The 17,271-nt window shown below is 41.8% G+C and overlaps 1 protein-coding gene across 2 annotated transcripts in view; it reads left to right on the forward strand.

Moving 5' to 3' along the window:
- LOC104013860 (NAD(P) transhydrogenase, mitochondrial-like) overlaps positions 1–17,271 on the forward strand; it is a 97,165-nt gene that overhangs the window by 64,081 nt on the left and 15,813 nt on the right. Inside the window, exon 24 of one of the 2 annotated variants that reach the window (XR_015705360.1) lies at positions 1,090–3,049. Coding sequence is in view for 1 of the 2 variants with exons in the window: in XM_087760365.1 (XP_087616491.1) it covers positions 1,090–1,165 (76 nt within the window). In the remaining variant the exon portion in view is untranslated. Of the gene's footprint in view, positions 1–1,089; positions 3,050–17,271 lie in introns of those variants that run through there. The other variant, XM_087760365.1, reaches the window with a different exon arrangement.

Here is a 17,271-nt window from a genome sequence, read left to right on the forward strand (position 1 = left end):
TTCAAGTGTTTTATGGTGGATTTGTTAATGTGCAGACACAACACAGGAAGTTGGGTCTTCTCTAATTTATAGGCACATCAACAGTCCTTATTTTTCATCAGCATTCTGTTCCCAAATGTATCCACTGAATATTAATTTAGTGAAGCATAAGATATGATGTGATCCAATTATACTTGAATTTTAAAACCAGAGAAGTGTAATCAACATAGTGCAATGTGCTAAGTATTGCTATAATTTTCATGTTATATTCCTGATGTAATATTGACGTCTTTTCTTAAACTTTCAGAGATATCATAAACCACTCTTTCTACCTGGTCAATTAGATTTGTGAACAGTGTTAAAGTTATCCATAAAGCTGCTGAATTTTGTCTGTAGACCTCAGAACCATTTTTTTTCTGCAGGGCAATGGAGCAAGAGTAGGTATCTGTTGCCTTTTTACCTACTCATTCCTTTTTTGGTTTGTGTGAAATTGTTATGGCATTTGGTATTTAAATGCAAACTCTTGCTGAGGGGTCTAATTTCTGTTGTCCTCTGAAGGAGGTGGTCACCTTTGCATTTTTTTGTGGAGTTGATCTTACAGGAAACCATACAGTAGCTCCACCTTATTGTCCTGTATCTATAACTCTGTTATCAAGCTAGAAAAGAGAGGCATCTTCCCATCTCTGCTGTAGACTGATCATTGTGGTTGGTCCTAAAATGTTACTCTACTGACCTTTCTAACATTTCTTTTCAAACATAAACCTGCTCATTTGCTCTTTTAAGGTAGCTGTAAATTCCTTATGTTCATTAAAAATCTGAGTAGAGTGAATATGGCCTGAATGGGAGATGATATGAATGAGAAACTTCAGTTTTAGTTTGGAAACATACCCTAGTGTATTACCTTGAGATTACCATAGTCCTCATGTTAGACACATGTTGCAATTCCTCAGATTAAACCGGAATTATTAAAATGGATTTTAATAAAAGGTTGAGCAAAACAATGCTGGGGTAAAGCTGAGGTGACAGCGAAGACCAAAATACAGTTCAGAGTTCAGTTTAACAAATGGTGTAACATTGGAGGTAAAAAGACTTGCATTGGTTGTTCTGCAGATTGGTCTCCCTGATGAATTGCAGTGTACCCCTCCGGACAAGAAGGAGGCATCTGAAGCTTTATGTCCTCTGTTGATGACATGAGCAATGAGGAAATTTTCAAGAGGGGGTGAGTTTGACTTCTGTAACAATTGATTCTGTTGCACTCTATTCAGGGATCAGCTCTGTGGCTTTGGGCTGAACAGTTAAATCTCGGTGTTTGAACGGATGTGATATCCTTCCATCTCAGAAAATGTACAATGGCTTACAAACAGCAACCATTTAAAAAAAAAAAAAAGTAGTAGCCTTAGCAACACATTGTTTCTGTGCATGCACTCTTCTCAAAATAATTGCCTTTAAAATTGTCAGCTCTTAAAAAGAAAAAGAAGAAAGCTGGATCTTTTACCAACTAGAACTTGGAACACACATAGTCTCCAGACTTCTACCATGTTGGTTTTGTGTTTTGTTAGGCTGTATTCTACCATTAGTTGTCAATAACCCCATACCAAATCCTTCCACGAATAAGATAACTTCTCACTGCAAATAGCTGTAAAAGCATTTTAGCTTATTTGTCTATTTAATTCAGAAATAAGTTCTAGTATTTGGAAGATATGTCTTTGAGATGTTTTGTTAGAATTGTTCCCACAGGCAATGCTTTTTTGCCTCCTCAAAAAAAGCATGTTGGTGAGGTGCAAAAGTCAGTATTTGAGCCTTAGTTTTCAACCAGTATCTTTTTTTAATCTTCAAAATATACTGATTTGACTCTCAGCTAGACTTCCCTGTCCTAACCTAATATATTCTTAGGTAAGTAGCTCAGGTTGCGATCAGTTTGACATTGTTTATCATACCTGAAGACTTATGTTCTTTGCAGGGAATACTGAAGCATTTCGCCAGATTTTAAATTCATTAACATTTTTCCATTTCCAAGCAGAAGTAATATCAACTCCCTCTTGTCTATTTAGCTCCAAAAATTGCTTCCCACATGGCTCTTTTAAGAATAGTTGTAATTGGTTTGGGGATTACTCTGATGAACTTGCAGTATAACTTTTATTGGGTTCATTTTGTGGGTGAAAATTACTTTCGGTTATTTTCTTAATTGTCTGCATTTTATGTTGGAGGGGGTGGCCATGATGTCGTGGTTTAACCCCAGCCAGCAACTAAGCACCACACAGTCGCTCGCTCCCCCTCCCCCTCCCAGTGGGATGGGGAGAGAATCGGAAGGGCAAAAGTGAGAAAACTCGTGGGTTAAGATAAGAACAGTTTAATAATTGAAATAAAATAATAATAATAATAAATTGTAGTGAAAAGGAAAACAATAAAAAAGAGAGGAATAAAACTCAGGAAAAACAAGTGATGCAACCGCTCACCACCCGCTGACCGACACGAAGCCAGTCCCCAAGCAGCGATTACTGCCCCCCGGCCAACTCCCCCAGTTTATATACTGAACATGACATCATACGGTATGGAATAGCCCTTTGGCCAGTCTGGGTCAGCTGTCCTGGCTGTGCTCCCTCCCAGCTTCTTGTGCACCTGGCAGAGCGTGGGAAGCTGAAAAGTCCTTGACTAGTATAAACACTACTTAGCAACAACTAAAACATCAGTGTGTTATCAACATTGTTCTCATCCTAAATCCAAAACGCAGCACTGTGCCAGCTACTGGGAAGAAAATTAACTCTATCCCAGCTGAAACCAGGACACATGATTAATAGGAATGGAAACACAAAAAAAAATTACCATGGTTTGCAAGTATTAAATTGTGTTGAATACAAAGATAATAGGAATGGAACAGAGACAAATAGGAACTGGGCATCTAAAGCAGCTTTTTTTTTTGTGTGTGTGTGTGAAAATTTTGGGTTTTGTATATTAAAGTTTCATCAAAATGAAAATACAAGTAGATACTTTTATCTAGCTTGCATCTGACGCTGTATCCACAAATTTGAGTGCTCCTAATAGGAATTATTTGTAATTTATGTCAGTATTCACAAGCTGTCAAAATAGAGGAATATAAGAAATGTAAATGTTGATATTTTTATCTATGAAATATGAAATTCATGTTTTCTGATTAAAGTACAGATAAAACAAACCATTATCCCCTTACTGGATTGTATTTCTTGTGTAGAAAAGACTTTTTTTTTTTGAGTCCAAAATAAGGGATGATTTAAAAGGAAGCCCCTTTAAAGAACAGTATGATTCAGACCTTTGTGTCCCAGGGAAGGTTTGATACTCTGTCTGTTTGCCCCTGTACTCGGCATTGGTGAGGCTGCACCTCGAGTACTGTGTTCAGTTTTGGGCCCCTCACTACAAGAAGGACATCGAGGTGCTGGAGCGTGTCCAGAGGAGGGCAACGAAGTTGGTGAGGGGTCTGGAGCACAAGTCTTATGAGGAGCGGCTGAGGAAACTGGGGTTGTTTAGTCTGGAGAAGAGGAGGCTGAGGGGAGACCTTATTGCTCTCTACAACTCCCTGAAAGGAGGTTGTAGGGAGGTGGGGGTCGGTCTCTTCTCCCTAGTAACGAGTGATAGGATGAGAGGAAACAGCCTCAAGCTGCGCCAGGGGAGGTTTAGGTTAGACATTAGGAAAAACTTCTTCACCGAGAGGGTGGTCAAGCATTGGAACAGGCTACCCAGGGAAGTGGTTGAGTCTCCATCCCTGGAGGTATTTAAAGAACGGATAGATGTGGTGCTCGAGGACATGGTATAGATGGACTTGGCAGTGTTAGGTTAACGGTTGGACTCGATGATCTTAAGGGTCTTTTCCAACCTTGACAATTCTATGATTCTATGATACTATGAGGAGGAGAGTTCTGGTTTGCCTCATGACTGCCCTGTGAAGGTAATACCTCTGCTTTACAAGAGGAGTTGGGATCTTTGTAACCCCAAGCACTATGTAAAGGTTCAGGATGTGGAATATGAGTTGCCACAAAATAAGCTGTGGTGGGTTGACCCTGGCTGGATGCCAGGTGTCCACCAAAGCTGCTCTATATTTCCTCTCCCCTGTCCAGCTGAGGAGGGGGAGTGATAATGAAAGGCTTGTGGTTCAAGATAAGGACAGTTTAATGAAAGCAGAAGCAAAGGCCATGCACAGAAAAGCAAAAGGAAAACAAAACCATTTTATTCTCTACTTCCCATCAGCAGCGATGTCCAGCCACCCCCTGGGAAGCAGGGCCCCAGGACGTGCAGTGGTTTCTTCAGAGGACAAACACAGTAAAACAACAAATGCCCCCCTGCTTCCTCCTCCTTTCTCCTAGCTTTTATTACTGAGCAGAGGTCACATGGTATGGAATATCTCTTTGGTCAGTCTGGATCAGTTGTCCTGGCTATGTCCTCTCCCAAGAGACAGCCTTGATGCTGCTCGAGCACCACTCAGCAGCAGCCAAAACACTGGTGTGTTATCAACACCCTTCCAGCTATCAATACAAAGTCCAGCACTATGAGGGCTGCTATGGGGAAAATTAACTCCATCTCAGCCAGACCCAATACAATCTCCACCCCTTATTCCATATCATTTGCGTCATGCTCAGGTCCCACATAATTTAGTACACGTATATATATATATCTTCTAACCATCCCATTGTATTTAATTCTCATTACTGAAATCCCTTCTTACCAACACTTACAACTTAAACTACATACTTAAACCATCTTTATACCCAACATAAAGATTTATATATTCTCATTAAGTACTGTCCTCTGTCCTTTAACAGATAGATATTACTCTCCCGTTCCATGGGCTTCTTCCACTCCTCCAGGTGTTCACAAACAGGCTATGATTTGGGCCCCATCTGTCCAGATGGGTATTCAGGACAGGAGAAGCAGTATGTTTGATTGTTGGGTGCCAACACTGGCTTGGTTTGAGTCATCATTGCACTTGCCTGGTTCCTTGCAAAGCTCAGTCTTCATCGGTTCAGGTCATTCCTGCTACATTGCTTCCTACAACATACAGCTCACATCACAGATTATTTTTCCCCCAAGGTTAAATCTCCTTGAGGCACACACCGGTTCTCCCCATCCTTCTGCATTATCCACCAAGTATACCCAGGTCCTTGAGCAAAGACAATACCATGAATGGGTTTGCCTTTTCCCATGGGAGGAGCAATCCACATGGCCTTCCCCAGCCACTTCCCTATGTGCACTATGGGGACCTTATCTCCTCCCACAGTATGTAGGGGTTCTGTTTGGGCAGGACCAGGATGGTTAGCAGATCCTCTGGTGTTAACCAGCCAAGTGGCTTCTGCTAAATTTATATCCCAGTGCTTCCATGCCCCATTACCCAACGCTCTCAACATAGTCTTTAACAGTCCATTATATCTCTCAATTGTTCCAGAGGCTTGTGGGTGATAGGGGATGTGATACACCCAGTCAATGCCATATTTCTTTGCCCAGGAGTTTGAGGTTACTTCAGAAATAAGTCCCATTGTCTGATTCAATTCTTTCTGAGGTACCATGTCGCCACAGAATTTGCTTTTCAAGGCCTAAGATGGTGTTTCAGACAGTGGCATGGTTTACAGGGTATGTTTCTAGCCAACCGGTAGTTGTTTCCACCATGGTGAGTATGTAGCGCTTGCCTTGGCATGTTTGTGGCAGTGGTCCAATATAATCAATTTGCCAGGCCTCACCATATCAAAAACCCAGCCACTGCCCTCTGTTCCAGGGAGACTTTAGTCGTGTGGCTCACTGGATTGTGGCACATGTTTCACATTCATGGGTGACCTGTGTGATGGCCTCCATGGTCAGGTCCACCCCTCGATCATGAGCCCATCTGTATGTTGCATCTCTCCCTAGATGTCCCGATGTTTCATGGGCCCATCGAGCTACAAGTAGCTCACCCTTATACTCCTAGTCCAGGTCCACCTGAGCTATTTCAATTTTGGCAGCCTTGTCTACTTGTTCATTGTTTCTATGTTCTTCAATGGCGCGGCTTTTGGGCATGTGAACATCTACGTGACGTACCTTTAGAGTGATGTTTTCTACCTGTTTTCTACCAGTGATGTCCTGCCACAATGCAGCAGCTCAGATGGGTTTACTCCTGTGCTGCCAATTGGTCTTCTTCCACTGCTGTAGCCATCCCCATAGGGCATTAGCCACCATCCAGGAGTCAGTATAGAGATAAAGTACTGGCCACTTTTCTTGTTCAGCAATCTCTAGGGCTAGTTGGATGGCTTTCACTTCTGCAAACTGACTTGACTCACCTTTTCCTTCAGTGGCCTCAACGACTTGTTGTGTGGGACTCCACACAGCAGCTTTCCACTTTTGACGATTTCCTACCACACGACAGGATCCATCAGTAAACAAAACATAACACCTTCCATCTTCTGATAACTCATTATATGGTGGTGCCTCTTGGGCACAAGCCACCTCCTCAGGCAATGCTCCAAGATCTCTGCCTTCTGGCCATGATCTCTTCCAGGATTCCTGGGTGGTTGGGTTTCCCCAGTCAAGCTCGTTGCATGATCAACGCTACTCACTTACTCCACGTAGCGCTGGTTGCGTGATGTGTAGAGGGAATGTTTCTTTTGAACATCCAGTGTAGCACGGGCAATTGCGATGCCAAGAGGAGATATGCTTCTGTACCAACAACTTCTGAAGCAGCTCGAACCCCCTCATATGCTGCTAGTATCTCTTTTTTCAGTCAGGGTGTAGTGGGCTTCTGATCCTCGATACCCCCGGCTCCAAAACCCTAATGGTTGACCTTGGGTTTCTCCTGATGTTTTCTGCCAGAGTCTCCAGGTAAGACCATGCTCTCCAGCTGCAGTGTAGAGTACATTTTGCACAGCTGGTTCTGTCCAGACAGGCCCAAGAGCTACTGCACGAGCTGTCTCCTCTTTGATATGCTCAAAGGCTTGTTGTTGCTCAGGGCCCCACTCAAAATAGTTCTTCTCTCAGGTTACTCGACAGAGAGGGCTCACAAGCTGACTATAACCTGGAACATGCATTCTCCAGAATCCCACAAGGCCTAGGAAAGCTTGTGTTTCCTTCTTGGTAGCTGGTGGAGACATAGTTGCTATCTTGTTGATCACATCCATAGGCACATGACGGTGTCCATCCTGCCATTTTATTCCCAAGAGCTGAATATCCTGTGCAGGTCCCTTAACCTTGCTTTTCTTTATGGTGAAACCAGCTTTCAGAAGAATCTGAATCATTCTTTTTCCCTTCTCAAACACTTCTTCTGCCTTGTTGCCCCACACGATGATGTCATCGATGTATTGTAGATGTTCAGGGGCATCACCCTTTTCCAGTGCAGTCTGGATTAGTCCATGACAAATGGTGGAGCTGTGTTTCCACCCCTGGGGCAGTCGATTCCAGGTGTATTGGACACCCCTCCATGTGAAAGCAAACTGTGGCCTGCATTCTGCTGCCAAAGGAATTGAGAAAAATGCATTAGCGATGTCAATTGTGGCATACCACTTGGCTGCCTTTGACTCCAGTTCGTATTGGAGCTCTAGCATGTCTAGTACAGCAGCACTCAGTGGTGATGTGACTTTGTTCAGGCCCCGATAGTCTACTGTTAACCTCCACTCTCCATTAGACTTTTGCACTGGCCATATGGGACTATTAAAAGGTGAGTGAGTCTTGCTGATCACTCCTTGGCTCTCCAGTTGATCAGCTCACGGATGGGAGCCAGGGAGTCTCAGTTTGTGTGATATTGCTGCCGGTGCACTGTCCTAGTAGCAATTGGCACCTGCCATTCTTCAACTCTCAGCAGTCCCACAATGAAGGGATCTTCTGAGAGGCCAGGCAGGGTAGATAACTGTTTAATCTTCTCTGTGTTCACAGTGGCTACACCAAAAGCCCATCGGTACCCCTTTGGGTCCTTGAAGTACCCTCTCCTGAGGTAGTCTATGCCAAGGATACAAGGGGCCTCTGGGCCAGTCACAATGGGGTGCTTTTCCCACTTGCCCCCTGTTAAGCTCACCTCAGCCTCCAGTACGGACAATTGTTGGCATTCTCCTGTCACTCCAGAGATCCAGATGGGTTCTGTGCCTCTATACCCTGATGGCACCAGCGTACACTGTGCACCAGTGTCTACCAAAGCCTTATACTTCTGTGGGTCTGATGTGCCAGGCCATCGAGTCCACACAGTCCAGTATACCTAGTCATCCCTTTCCTCCTCCTGGCTGAAGGCAGGGACCCTCTATTCCTGTTGCTGGTCAGAGTATTCACAGTCTGACCCTTTCAGTGCCAGACCAGAAGTCTCCTCACCAGGATCAGGAGAGGTGATCTCAGTTCTTCTTCTGTGCCTGGGAGATCACTGATTGCCTTCTTGTGTCTCTACAGCAACTAAGCTGACAACCTTCTTGGGTGGCCCCTTCTTAACAGCTGTCTTCCCTCTCAGTTTGCGTACCCAGGCTTCCAGCTTAAAGGTGGGTTCACCATCCCATTTCCTCATGTCCTCCCCCTGGTCACGCAGGAAGAACCAGAGTGCGCCATGCGGCATGCACCTGGGGCTCCCTTTCCCTCTGACCGGGGCAGGAGGGGACTGACTTCCTAGGGTGCCCCTGACAGACGAGGTGCTGGCCTGTAGGGATGAGGAGGGACAGAGATTTTTCTTCAAAGTTTTGGAGCCAAGAAGACACTCTCTCCACAGTTGGTGTGTCCATATCCAGGCAATACATCACTGCCAAGCGATGATGCTGGGGCACTTTGAATCACCTTCCTCCACATGGCCTGTGTGCATAGGACATCCTCTGGATCTTTGGGGACCTTGTCATCGTCTAGATCACTGTAGATGACTTCCAGTATTGCTCCTTCTCTCAGGTACTGGATGCCTTCATCTGTGGTAGTCCACTTTCCTGGGGAGTTCACAAGATCTTCCTTGAATGGATATCTTGCCCTCACACTTGAGAGGAGCTGTCTCCAGAGGCTGCAAATTTCTGCCTCTTTTCCAATTCCTCTCTCAGTTCCCCGGTTTCTAGCAAGGGATCCCAGCTGTTGGGCTTCCTTACTTTCCAGTTGTTGACCGTCGGCCCCATTATCCCAGCATCAGAGCAGCCAGGCAGCAATCCGCTCACCTGGCTGGCAGCTGTAATCTTTCTGCATGTCTCGAAGTTCTGATGAGGTCAGGGACTGGGTAGTTTCCACTTCCTGTCTGAATTCTCTCACTCTTTCCTCCAATTTCTTTGTGGAAGGACCGGCTTCTTGATCAAACCTTTCCTCTTCTTCCTTCTCCCTTACTAATTGATGATATGGACCCATTGTTCTCCTTGTCCACTGTTTCTTTATCACTACTGGGGCAATTACTGTAGTTGTTGTTGTTTGGGTCCCTGCTTCAACCACAGTCCTCTGAGAATACTGAACTGTGGCTCGATAGGCACAGGACAGGCCCCAGTACAGTGCTAGAAGCTGTTGGTTTTCATTGGAGTAGGCAAGGCACCCTTCTATCAGGTAGCGCGTCAGTTAGTTTGCCAGGGTTGCTTGCCTGTTCAGGTGTAACGTCCCAATTTATGGGAAATTACATTTCAGTAACGCCTCACCCAAAAGTTGTCTTCTCTTACACCAGGATGAGACCAGATTCCACAAAACCCATAATATGCCAACAGTATTAATTAGTAGTATTAAACAGCTCACATAAGGGTGAGCAAGGACCTCGGGACCCTGCATAATAAAACCATCCACATCAATCCTGGGTAGGGAGAGGGAGATGTATTCCCTCATCTTCTCCACAAGATAGCTCCCTGAGCACAGCAAGGCCATTAATGCTAGGGCAAAGCACATAGCCGTTATTTGTATTAGCATGTTCCCAAGCTCAGCAAAATAAAGAGATAAGCGGTGCAGCCAACAAACTCCATGACCCACACAAGAGCTTGCCACTAAATAACTACTATAACTATAGCACACAATACAAAACTGCCGTTGTCTTGAGCCCCACGTTGGGCACCACAAAATAAGCTGTGGCGGGTTGACCCTGGCTGGGTGCCAGGTGCCCACCAGAGCCGCTCTGTCACTTGGTGGTTTATTGTTGTCATAACAGACTAAAAATGAAAGGGAGAGTTGACATCTTTTTTATTAGGCAACTGAGTTAGCCAAGAAAAGAATAGACATGTTTTTCAGACCTCATTTTCTTCTTCTAGTTGGAAATGGCCTTGTTCTCAGCCTCGAAGGCTGTGTCAGCCTGAAAGCTTGTTTGGTTCTTTTCCCAGTTATATCATTTGGTCTTACATTATTTCTTCTTACAAAGCTTGTTTTCTGTGGCATGTCAGGCAAACCTGTACCTTCTAAAATTTCTTATTGATATGGGAGCTAAAAATATTAAATATTAATGTGGTATTAAAGCTATCATCTGGTGTGGGTTTTTTGCATTTATTCTTATATGACTGCCTATTTTTCTTTGGCAGCAATGGTTGTTAGCCTTCTCATTTTAAATCCTAAAATCTTGAAAATTCTTAGATAACGCATTCTATTTTAAATTCTTACTATTAACACAGCAAAACCTGAAGCGTCTTGCTCTAAGTAAGCTACAGCAAATATAGGAAGTTGTGCATGCATGTTGAACAGGTATAGAGGATATTTCAAGGTAGAAAAAAAAAGGCAAAGTTTTTAAAATACTGTATTGTTTTTTTCTAGCATTTGATGCCTTTGAGGCCAGGGTACTTGGTTTGAATATTTATCAAATATTTCTTTAAAATTAACTAAAATATTTCAATCTGTTACAGAATCACATAGTTTAGTGCATTCTCTTATTACTTAACTGGATTCCAGTCTGTCTTGTTCATTGGTAATGAAATAAAATAAATGCCTGCTATCCTAAAGCTGTTTGGTAATCATGGAATATATTAATTCTAGCAGCTTTTCCTATGACACAAATGGTCAGTGGCTACCTTTTGATGGGATCCTAGCTTCTTTTCTGTGCTGTGTTCTTTTTCAGTTAGTTCTGATATCAATTGTAAGAACAACAGTAAGGTATGGTAAGTCCCAGATGCTGTGACTGGGCCTTATGCTTGAGACTCTTATAGGAGATCTCTCATTTTCTTGGAATCATTCCAGTGTGTCCAGGTTGGAGATCTGCCCAGCCCCATCTTCCGTGGTGTATAAATTCTGCCCATATGATGTTATTGTGAAAAGTGTTCAGTAAAAACAGATTAAGGAGATGATTTCCTAGGTCTTTATGTAACATTATCTATGCCAAGCCAGTCAGTATGGAAATGCATGATTTTTGAGCTCATAAAAATGAGGTTGAATGTAGTTTATAAGTACAAAAGTACCATTGGATATCAGATATTTGTAACAATATTACCCAGGAAAAATGTCTAACGCTGCTTCTGTGTTCCCTTTCCCAGTCCTAGCAGAGTCTTGCTGGGATTTTTCAGAAACAATTTCTAAATGTGCCTACTCAATTCATCTGTTAATGTGTGCTTTTTGAGAGTATTCTGTGTAGCACTTTATTTGATGTATATCACAGATAGGTAGCAAATTTTGTTGGAGTACCTTCAGGAAATAAAGTTTTGTTTTGCTTTTTTGAGGATTAAAACAAACTTCAACATAAATGGCTTTGTGGTCAAATGCCACTACAAACCTGAACATCAAAATTCTCATTTAAATGTGATCTGGGGTTCCTGTCTACCTCCCTAATTCTTGTGTCAATTCTCCCTTGTGATTTTTTTCAGTGAGGGTCCTGAAGCAGTTCCCTTCAGATAGAAAAGCTGGTTGACTTGCTATGGGCACTTGGAGTAAGCAGGGAGCAGAAGGGAGGAAGAAAGATACAGATGCTGGAGCACCTGGCTTGAGAGTTTAATAGTAATTGACTCTACCAGCCACTGGATGTCACTTTTTTCACATAAATATATATAAGAAATTAGTCTGGCATCAGAGAAAATAGTTTGTGTGTCTGTCTGTTGTGGATGTGGAAATGGTGCCTAGGTGACCACAGGCAGCAGAATTTTTCTTTCTCTGCCTTGTGCTTTTTCATCTGAAAATTGAGAGGTTAATTTGAAGTGACATCTTGTTATATTGGAGCGCAAGATGCTTATAGCTGACTTTTGCCTATGTTACCCTATAATGCTTCTTAAGTGGGGTTTAGATGTTGGCTTTTCCTATAATATGTAACCATGAGACAGCCATCAGGAAGGTCCTATTTCTGCCACTACCATGCTGATCTCCATCCCCTTTGTAGCATTAGCATTGACTTGCACCATGAGTTTGAGTCAACAGAGAAATGTGGTTTTCACAACAGTGCTTTTGATCTTCTGTACATTTGTAGGCTTGTCTTAAAGATGAAAATGTGGATGTAGAGAAAGATACATCAAAGGCAGAGAAAGGAAAGAAAAGGAAAGATGCAGCCAAAAAAAAAAAAAAGAGAGAGAAAAGACAGAAAGGAACAAAACCCAAGAGGAAGTATTCTCTTCTTGAGTTGGTGACCAGTCACTACAGAATATCTAGCTAAGGAACAGCTTGAAAAAATGCATGGGCAACATCAACGCCAGTCAAATTCTGATTGTCCTTCTGTGGATTGACGTATGTAGTTACACTTGATCTGGTCATGTGTTGTGCAAACAGAATTATGCCTAGTGTACAGCCTGTCTGTTATGTCAGTCCCAACTACAGCATCTGACAACATTATAAAAAGGCTGGAATAAAAGGAAGACAAGTGTCCTCTTGACTAAGCCATAAAGAACTCTGGTAAGTCTTTTTCACTTATGAGTCAATGTATATGCAGGTAACCCTCTATTAGAGCACACTATACCATCAATTTTCTGTTCCTGGCTAAATTTTCATCTTTCTAGTAAATATGTAAAATAATAAAATATAAACAATGTTCTTAGTATATTAATATACAATATAACAAAATATGTAAAATAAATATAAAATATATAAAATGCATAATATAAGCTATATATTAAAGATATATCAAATATCCCCTAATTCATGAGCTTAATATTCTTGTCATCTTTACAATATTAATAACACAGACTTCCTGTAGTGTCAGAATGTTCTTTTCTGCTGAAATGCTTCCTGTCTAGTTGTCAGCTCTTAAAATTTTACTGGTATTTAGGATGTAGAATGACATCTTGGGCTTGGTGAAGTGAGGTCTACTTCTTCCAATGACTTCAGGTTGAGCAGGTTTTTCCCATGTGTATTGAGTTGTTCTGAAGTGCTATGGCATTCTTGCACCACCACCCCCCAACCAGAACTGCCCCCCCATCATCTGGGGGAAAAAAAATGTATAAAAATAATCCAGTAAAAAATCAGCTCTGATTTTCATTTGTAACCAAAACTTTTTGTTCTAAATGAAAATACATGTATCTTATAAAATTCTGTGCATTTGATCTTGTAGAAGTCAATCCAAGTGTTTTCATGTCTGGCTTTTTATCACATCTTTTATAAAAAAGTTTTGTCGTCTCAGTTCTGTTGTATCTTAAAACTCTACAGTGAAGTTTTCAGTCCCAGTTTTTCATTGCTGTTGGGAAATTAATACTATATAAAGTAAAGGTTGCCTCTGTCTGTTTATTATAAAACCATATTAGATACCAATGGAGACAACTGAGCTTGTTTACTCTTAATTACATACAATTAAGCAGTGTATAATACAAACTTTTGCTAATTTTGTTTTAATAGTTAAACATATTGGTCAAATTTGGTAAATGATGCCCTAAAGGACTGTGCTACTGCTGCAGGTAGACAGTGACATGCATTATGGCTTCGTATCCTGTTTCCCCATTTGCCTTCTGTCCTCTGAGCAGTGCAGATTCCACCACAAGCAAGCCATTCCAAGTAGTTTGATTTTGTGGTGCCACTTTCTACTTCCCATGATGAGGAATTCCAAGAGGAAGAGCAAAGAGAAGGTGTCAGGGTTAGTGTGTGAGTTTCCACCTCTCCCTTGCTTTGCCTGATAACTAAGTGAGGGAGACCTCGTTGGGTGTTTTTATTAATTTACTTGTCTAGGACTCCTATGGGTCTTTTTGTTTTGGGGGCTTATCTAGCTCTAAATTACAGATGACTAGACATGAGCAGATTAATCTTAGGTTTCTTGCTTAGCTCTAATTGTATCAACTTCTTCTAAAGGAGCTCTTCTACAAATTTCATAGAATGTCTCCTATGTCTGATATATAAGATTAAAAGCATACTTTAAGGAAACATTTGCTACCTTTAAATTCATGATATGTGAAGTCACAAAGAGTGGTATCCAACAGAAACTCATGTGTGCAATGGTACCAAAAGTATAGCAGATTCTTAGGGCAGTAGTATATTAATCATACAAGAGCCCAGTGCTGTAAATTTTACTGCAGTCAGGTTGCAGGCACTGTAAGTGATGAAATGAAACAGTACTTACTAGAGTTCCTCTTCATGCAAACATTTCAAACAAGCTGAGGCAGAATGAATAATGCATGCATTAGTGTTCTGCAGGGTGATATATTCATTAATTCTTTTAAAGTATATAGTGGACCTACTTGTGAATCATGAGAAAAGACTAAGTCGTTCCAATCTGCTGAGTGTCAAAATCCATTTAAAAATTGTAGAAAAACTAATTTACGTTTTGTTTTGTTCATTCTTTTGAAAGCTTATGTGCCTATATACTTTAAGCTCCTGGTAGGCTATAAATACAAACCTTTTTTTCCTTTCTTATACAGCAAATAATGAAACAGTCCTGCCACTGACAACTCACAAAATAAGTAGAGAGAAAAAAATCCAGGTGAAATAGTGTAGATAGAAGTAATTTTGTCCAAAGAAAAATAAGCAAGAAGACGTCACTCTTTTTCACTGAGTTCTGGCAAGCAGCAAAATGACTCATGGTGTAACAGTGGGTACATTTTTGTTCCATGCTAAAACCCAGGAGAGCCCCGAGTTCCATGTCCTGATATACTCATCATTAAATTGGGAAAAAAAAAACCAACTCTGTATCTGGAATCTGAGCATCTGCTGTCTGAGTCCTAAAAGGATCCAGGTTGGTGAGACGACCATAGCTTAGCATAAGAGTATCTTCTTGCCTCAGCTGAGCAGAGCTCTCCTCTCCCCACCCTTCCAATAAGGCAGATTTTGGCATCAACTCTGTGAAGTTTGTGTTAATGATCCCTTTCCAGCAGAAAATCTTTATGAGACTGGGCTCAACAGAGCAGGTCCAGCTTGAGAACTTCAGCCTGGCATTAATGTATGATGTTAACATGGCCAATGTGCTACTGCATACAGATAGAGTCCACAGCTGAACAGCATGTAATGCTAGATTAGCGTGCTGCATCTCCAAAAGCACAGGCCTCCTGTGGTTTGAGCTCAAGAGGAATTTCTGTCAGGATAGCTGCAATGGTTTGGAGATGTTTCATTCCTCCCTAGGTCAGCCAATAGGGAAGGATCCATTTGCACGCAATTTTGTGAAAGGAGGCATTCCATCTAGTGAAACTGCATAATAGACACTCAAATGAATACCTTTCAATAGGCAAAAAGTCATGTGTAGTGTTTTCTGTAATTAGAAAATATTTATATGACTAATCTCTTAGGAAAACAGGGAAAAAATATCAATTTTCCCACATTTCAATCTCTAGAATGTGACCTCAATAGGAGAGTTACCTATGCCAACAGATTTCTTTTCATGAGCAATACTCTTTGGTTTGACATTTGAAAGTTGTGCTGAAACCACTGAGGTCAAAAGGTAGAACTAAAAATCTGCCTTTTTTTTTTTTTTAAAAAAGGAAACAAGTATGTGTCTCTGTACAGAAGGTAAAGAGATGGAGTCTTTTTGCCTTTCAAAAAGTTACTTATTTTACTTATTCACTTCAAGTTTTAGAGAAGAAAAAGTTATTTACACACTGGGCAAATATGTTCTGTTTATCTGCCAAGACAATTCTCGCACCATAATAATTCCTTTTGAAGAAACAAATGTCCCCTTTCACATTACAGCTATGCACAGTTTACATGAATTTTTCCAGGACTCCACTTTAGAAAAACTGCAGTAACACTTACATGTTTTTCTTTTCCCTCATGTGTAAGCTGTGACCTTTTTATCATGGCCCCATGCTTATACAACCTGTAGGTGTTATAAAAAGTACTCTGCTAAACAGGAGTGCTGCAAGTTTTGTCAGAGAAAAGAAAGTTTTACCCCATCAGTGTTAGAAGGGCAGACCAGAACAGGAATTAGGAGCTCAGGCTTGATGCTAATGTGGGACTGTCTGATCTGTGAAACACATCCAGCCTTTTGACTATGTTTCCCTTCTTTTGGGTCCCCATCTAACAATGTTGAGAAGCCTATTACGCTTAAAACAAGTCTCCTAACATTTGTTGTGCCAAGAATTCTGTTACTGCATACCAATGAATGCTTTAAATAAAATCTTCTTTAAAGCCTGCCTCCCCAGCTGAACCCCCCCCCCCCCAGCTCCTTCCGAACAGAGATTATAATGCCTCTTCTGTAGATTCCTTTAGCTTGGTGGCATATCAAAGGATTACCAGGAAGATGTGGAGGTAGGGGTGGATTCAGAGTTACTGAGCATCCTTTGCCCTAACAGCTGAAGGTGTTGCTAAGTCTCTCTCAACACCTGGGCTGGACTCTTTCTTCTTGTCCCTTGTTTACAGATGTACAACTAGCAACAGGGAACGAAATTCAAAAGCAGTCCAAGCCAAATCCTAAGTAGCCCCATTTAGCTGCTGCCTAATACTAGAAGTGCCTAATTTCATGAGAGACTGCATTTTTGATATAAAAATCTGAGCCTATCTTCTTTTTATCAATATGAAAATCAATACCTATTTTTTTATGAGGGTCTTGAGCCTGGGCTGAGTGATGCCTGGTTCCCCTGGGATGCCAGTCCACTGGGAATTCTCCCAGGACTCTTAACCCTTGGGGCCCAATGAAAGCACTGAATTCCTCTGGAAATACAGTTACACAGATGCTTTGTTTTAAAACAGGATCAGCACACACAGTGTCAGCAAACAGTCTGTATAAAATAGCCTACTCCTCAGAGCACAGGCTCTGGAAGTAAAAGCCGTAAGCTATGAGGAGTCATCTGCCTCCTCAGAGAACTAAGACATGTCTCCAAGGAATTCCCTAAACCGTGGACTTAAAAAACATCTTATACTTTTTTCTGTTTTTAATTAATCTCGACTCTTTAACAGTAGCAGGCACAGAGTTTTCTAAAAGTGGTGGACAAGTTTGAGTTGGGAGGAGGGAATTGGATCCTCTCCTCCTTTGGTGAGTGTAGGGCTGTAATCACATTTATTGCTTCTGCTGGCTGTGTCTGGAGATATCCCAAACTGATTCTGCACAAGTAAGCATCTATAAGGCAAACCCTG

The sequence above is a fragment of the Nipponia nippon genome, unplaced genomic scaffold, assembly GCF_047370975.1.
Source record: "Nipponia nippon isolate SJK-2023a ecotype South Korea unplaced genomic scaffold, ASM4737097v1 scaffold_22, whole genome shotgun sequence".
Classification (NCBI taxonomy): Eukaryota; Metazoa; Chordata; class Aves; order Pelecaniformes; family Threskiornithidae; genus Nipponia; species Nipponia nippon.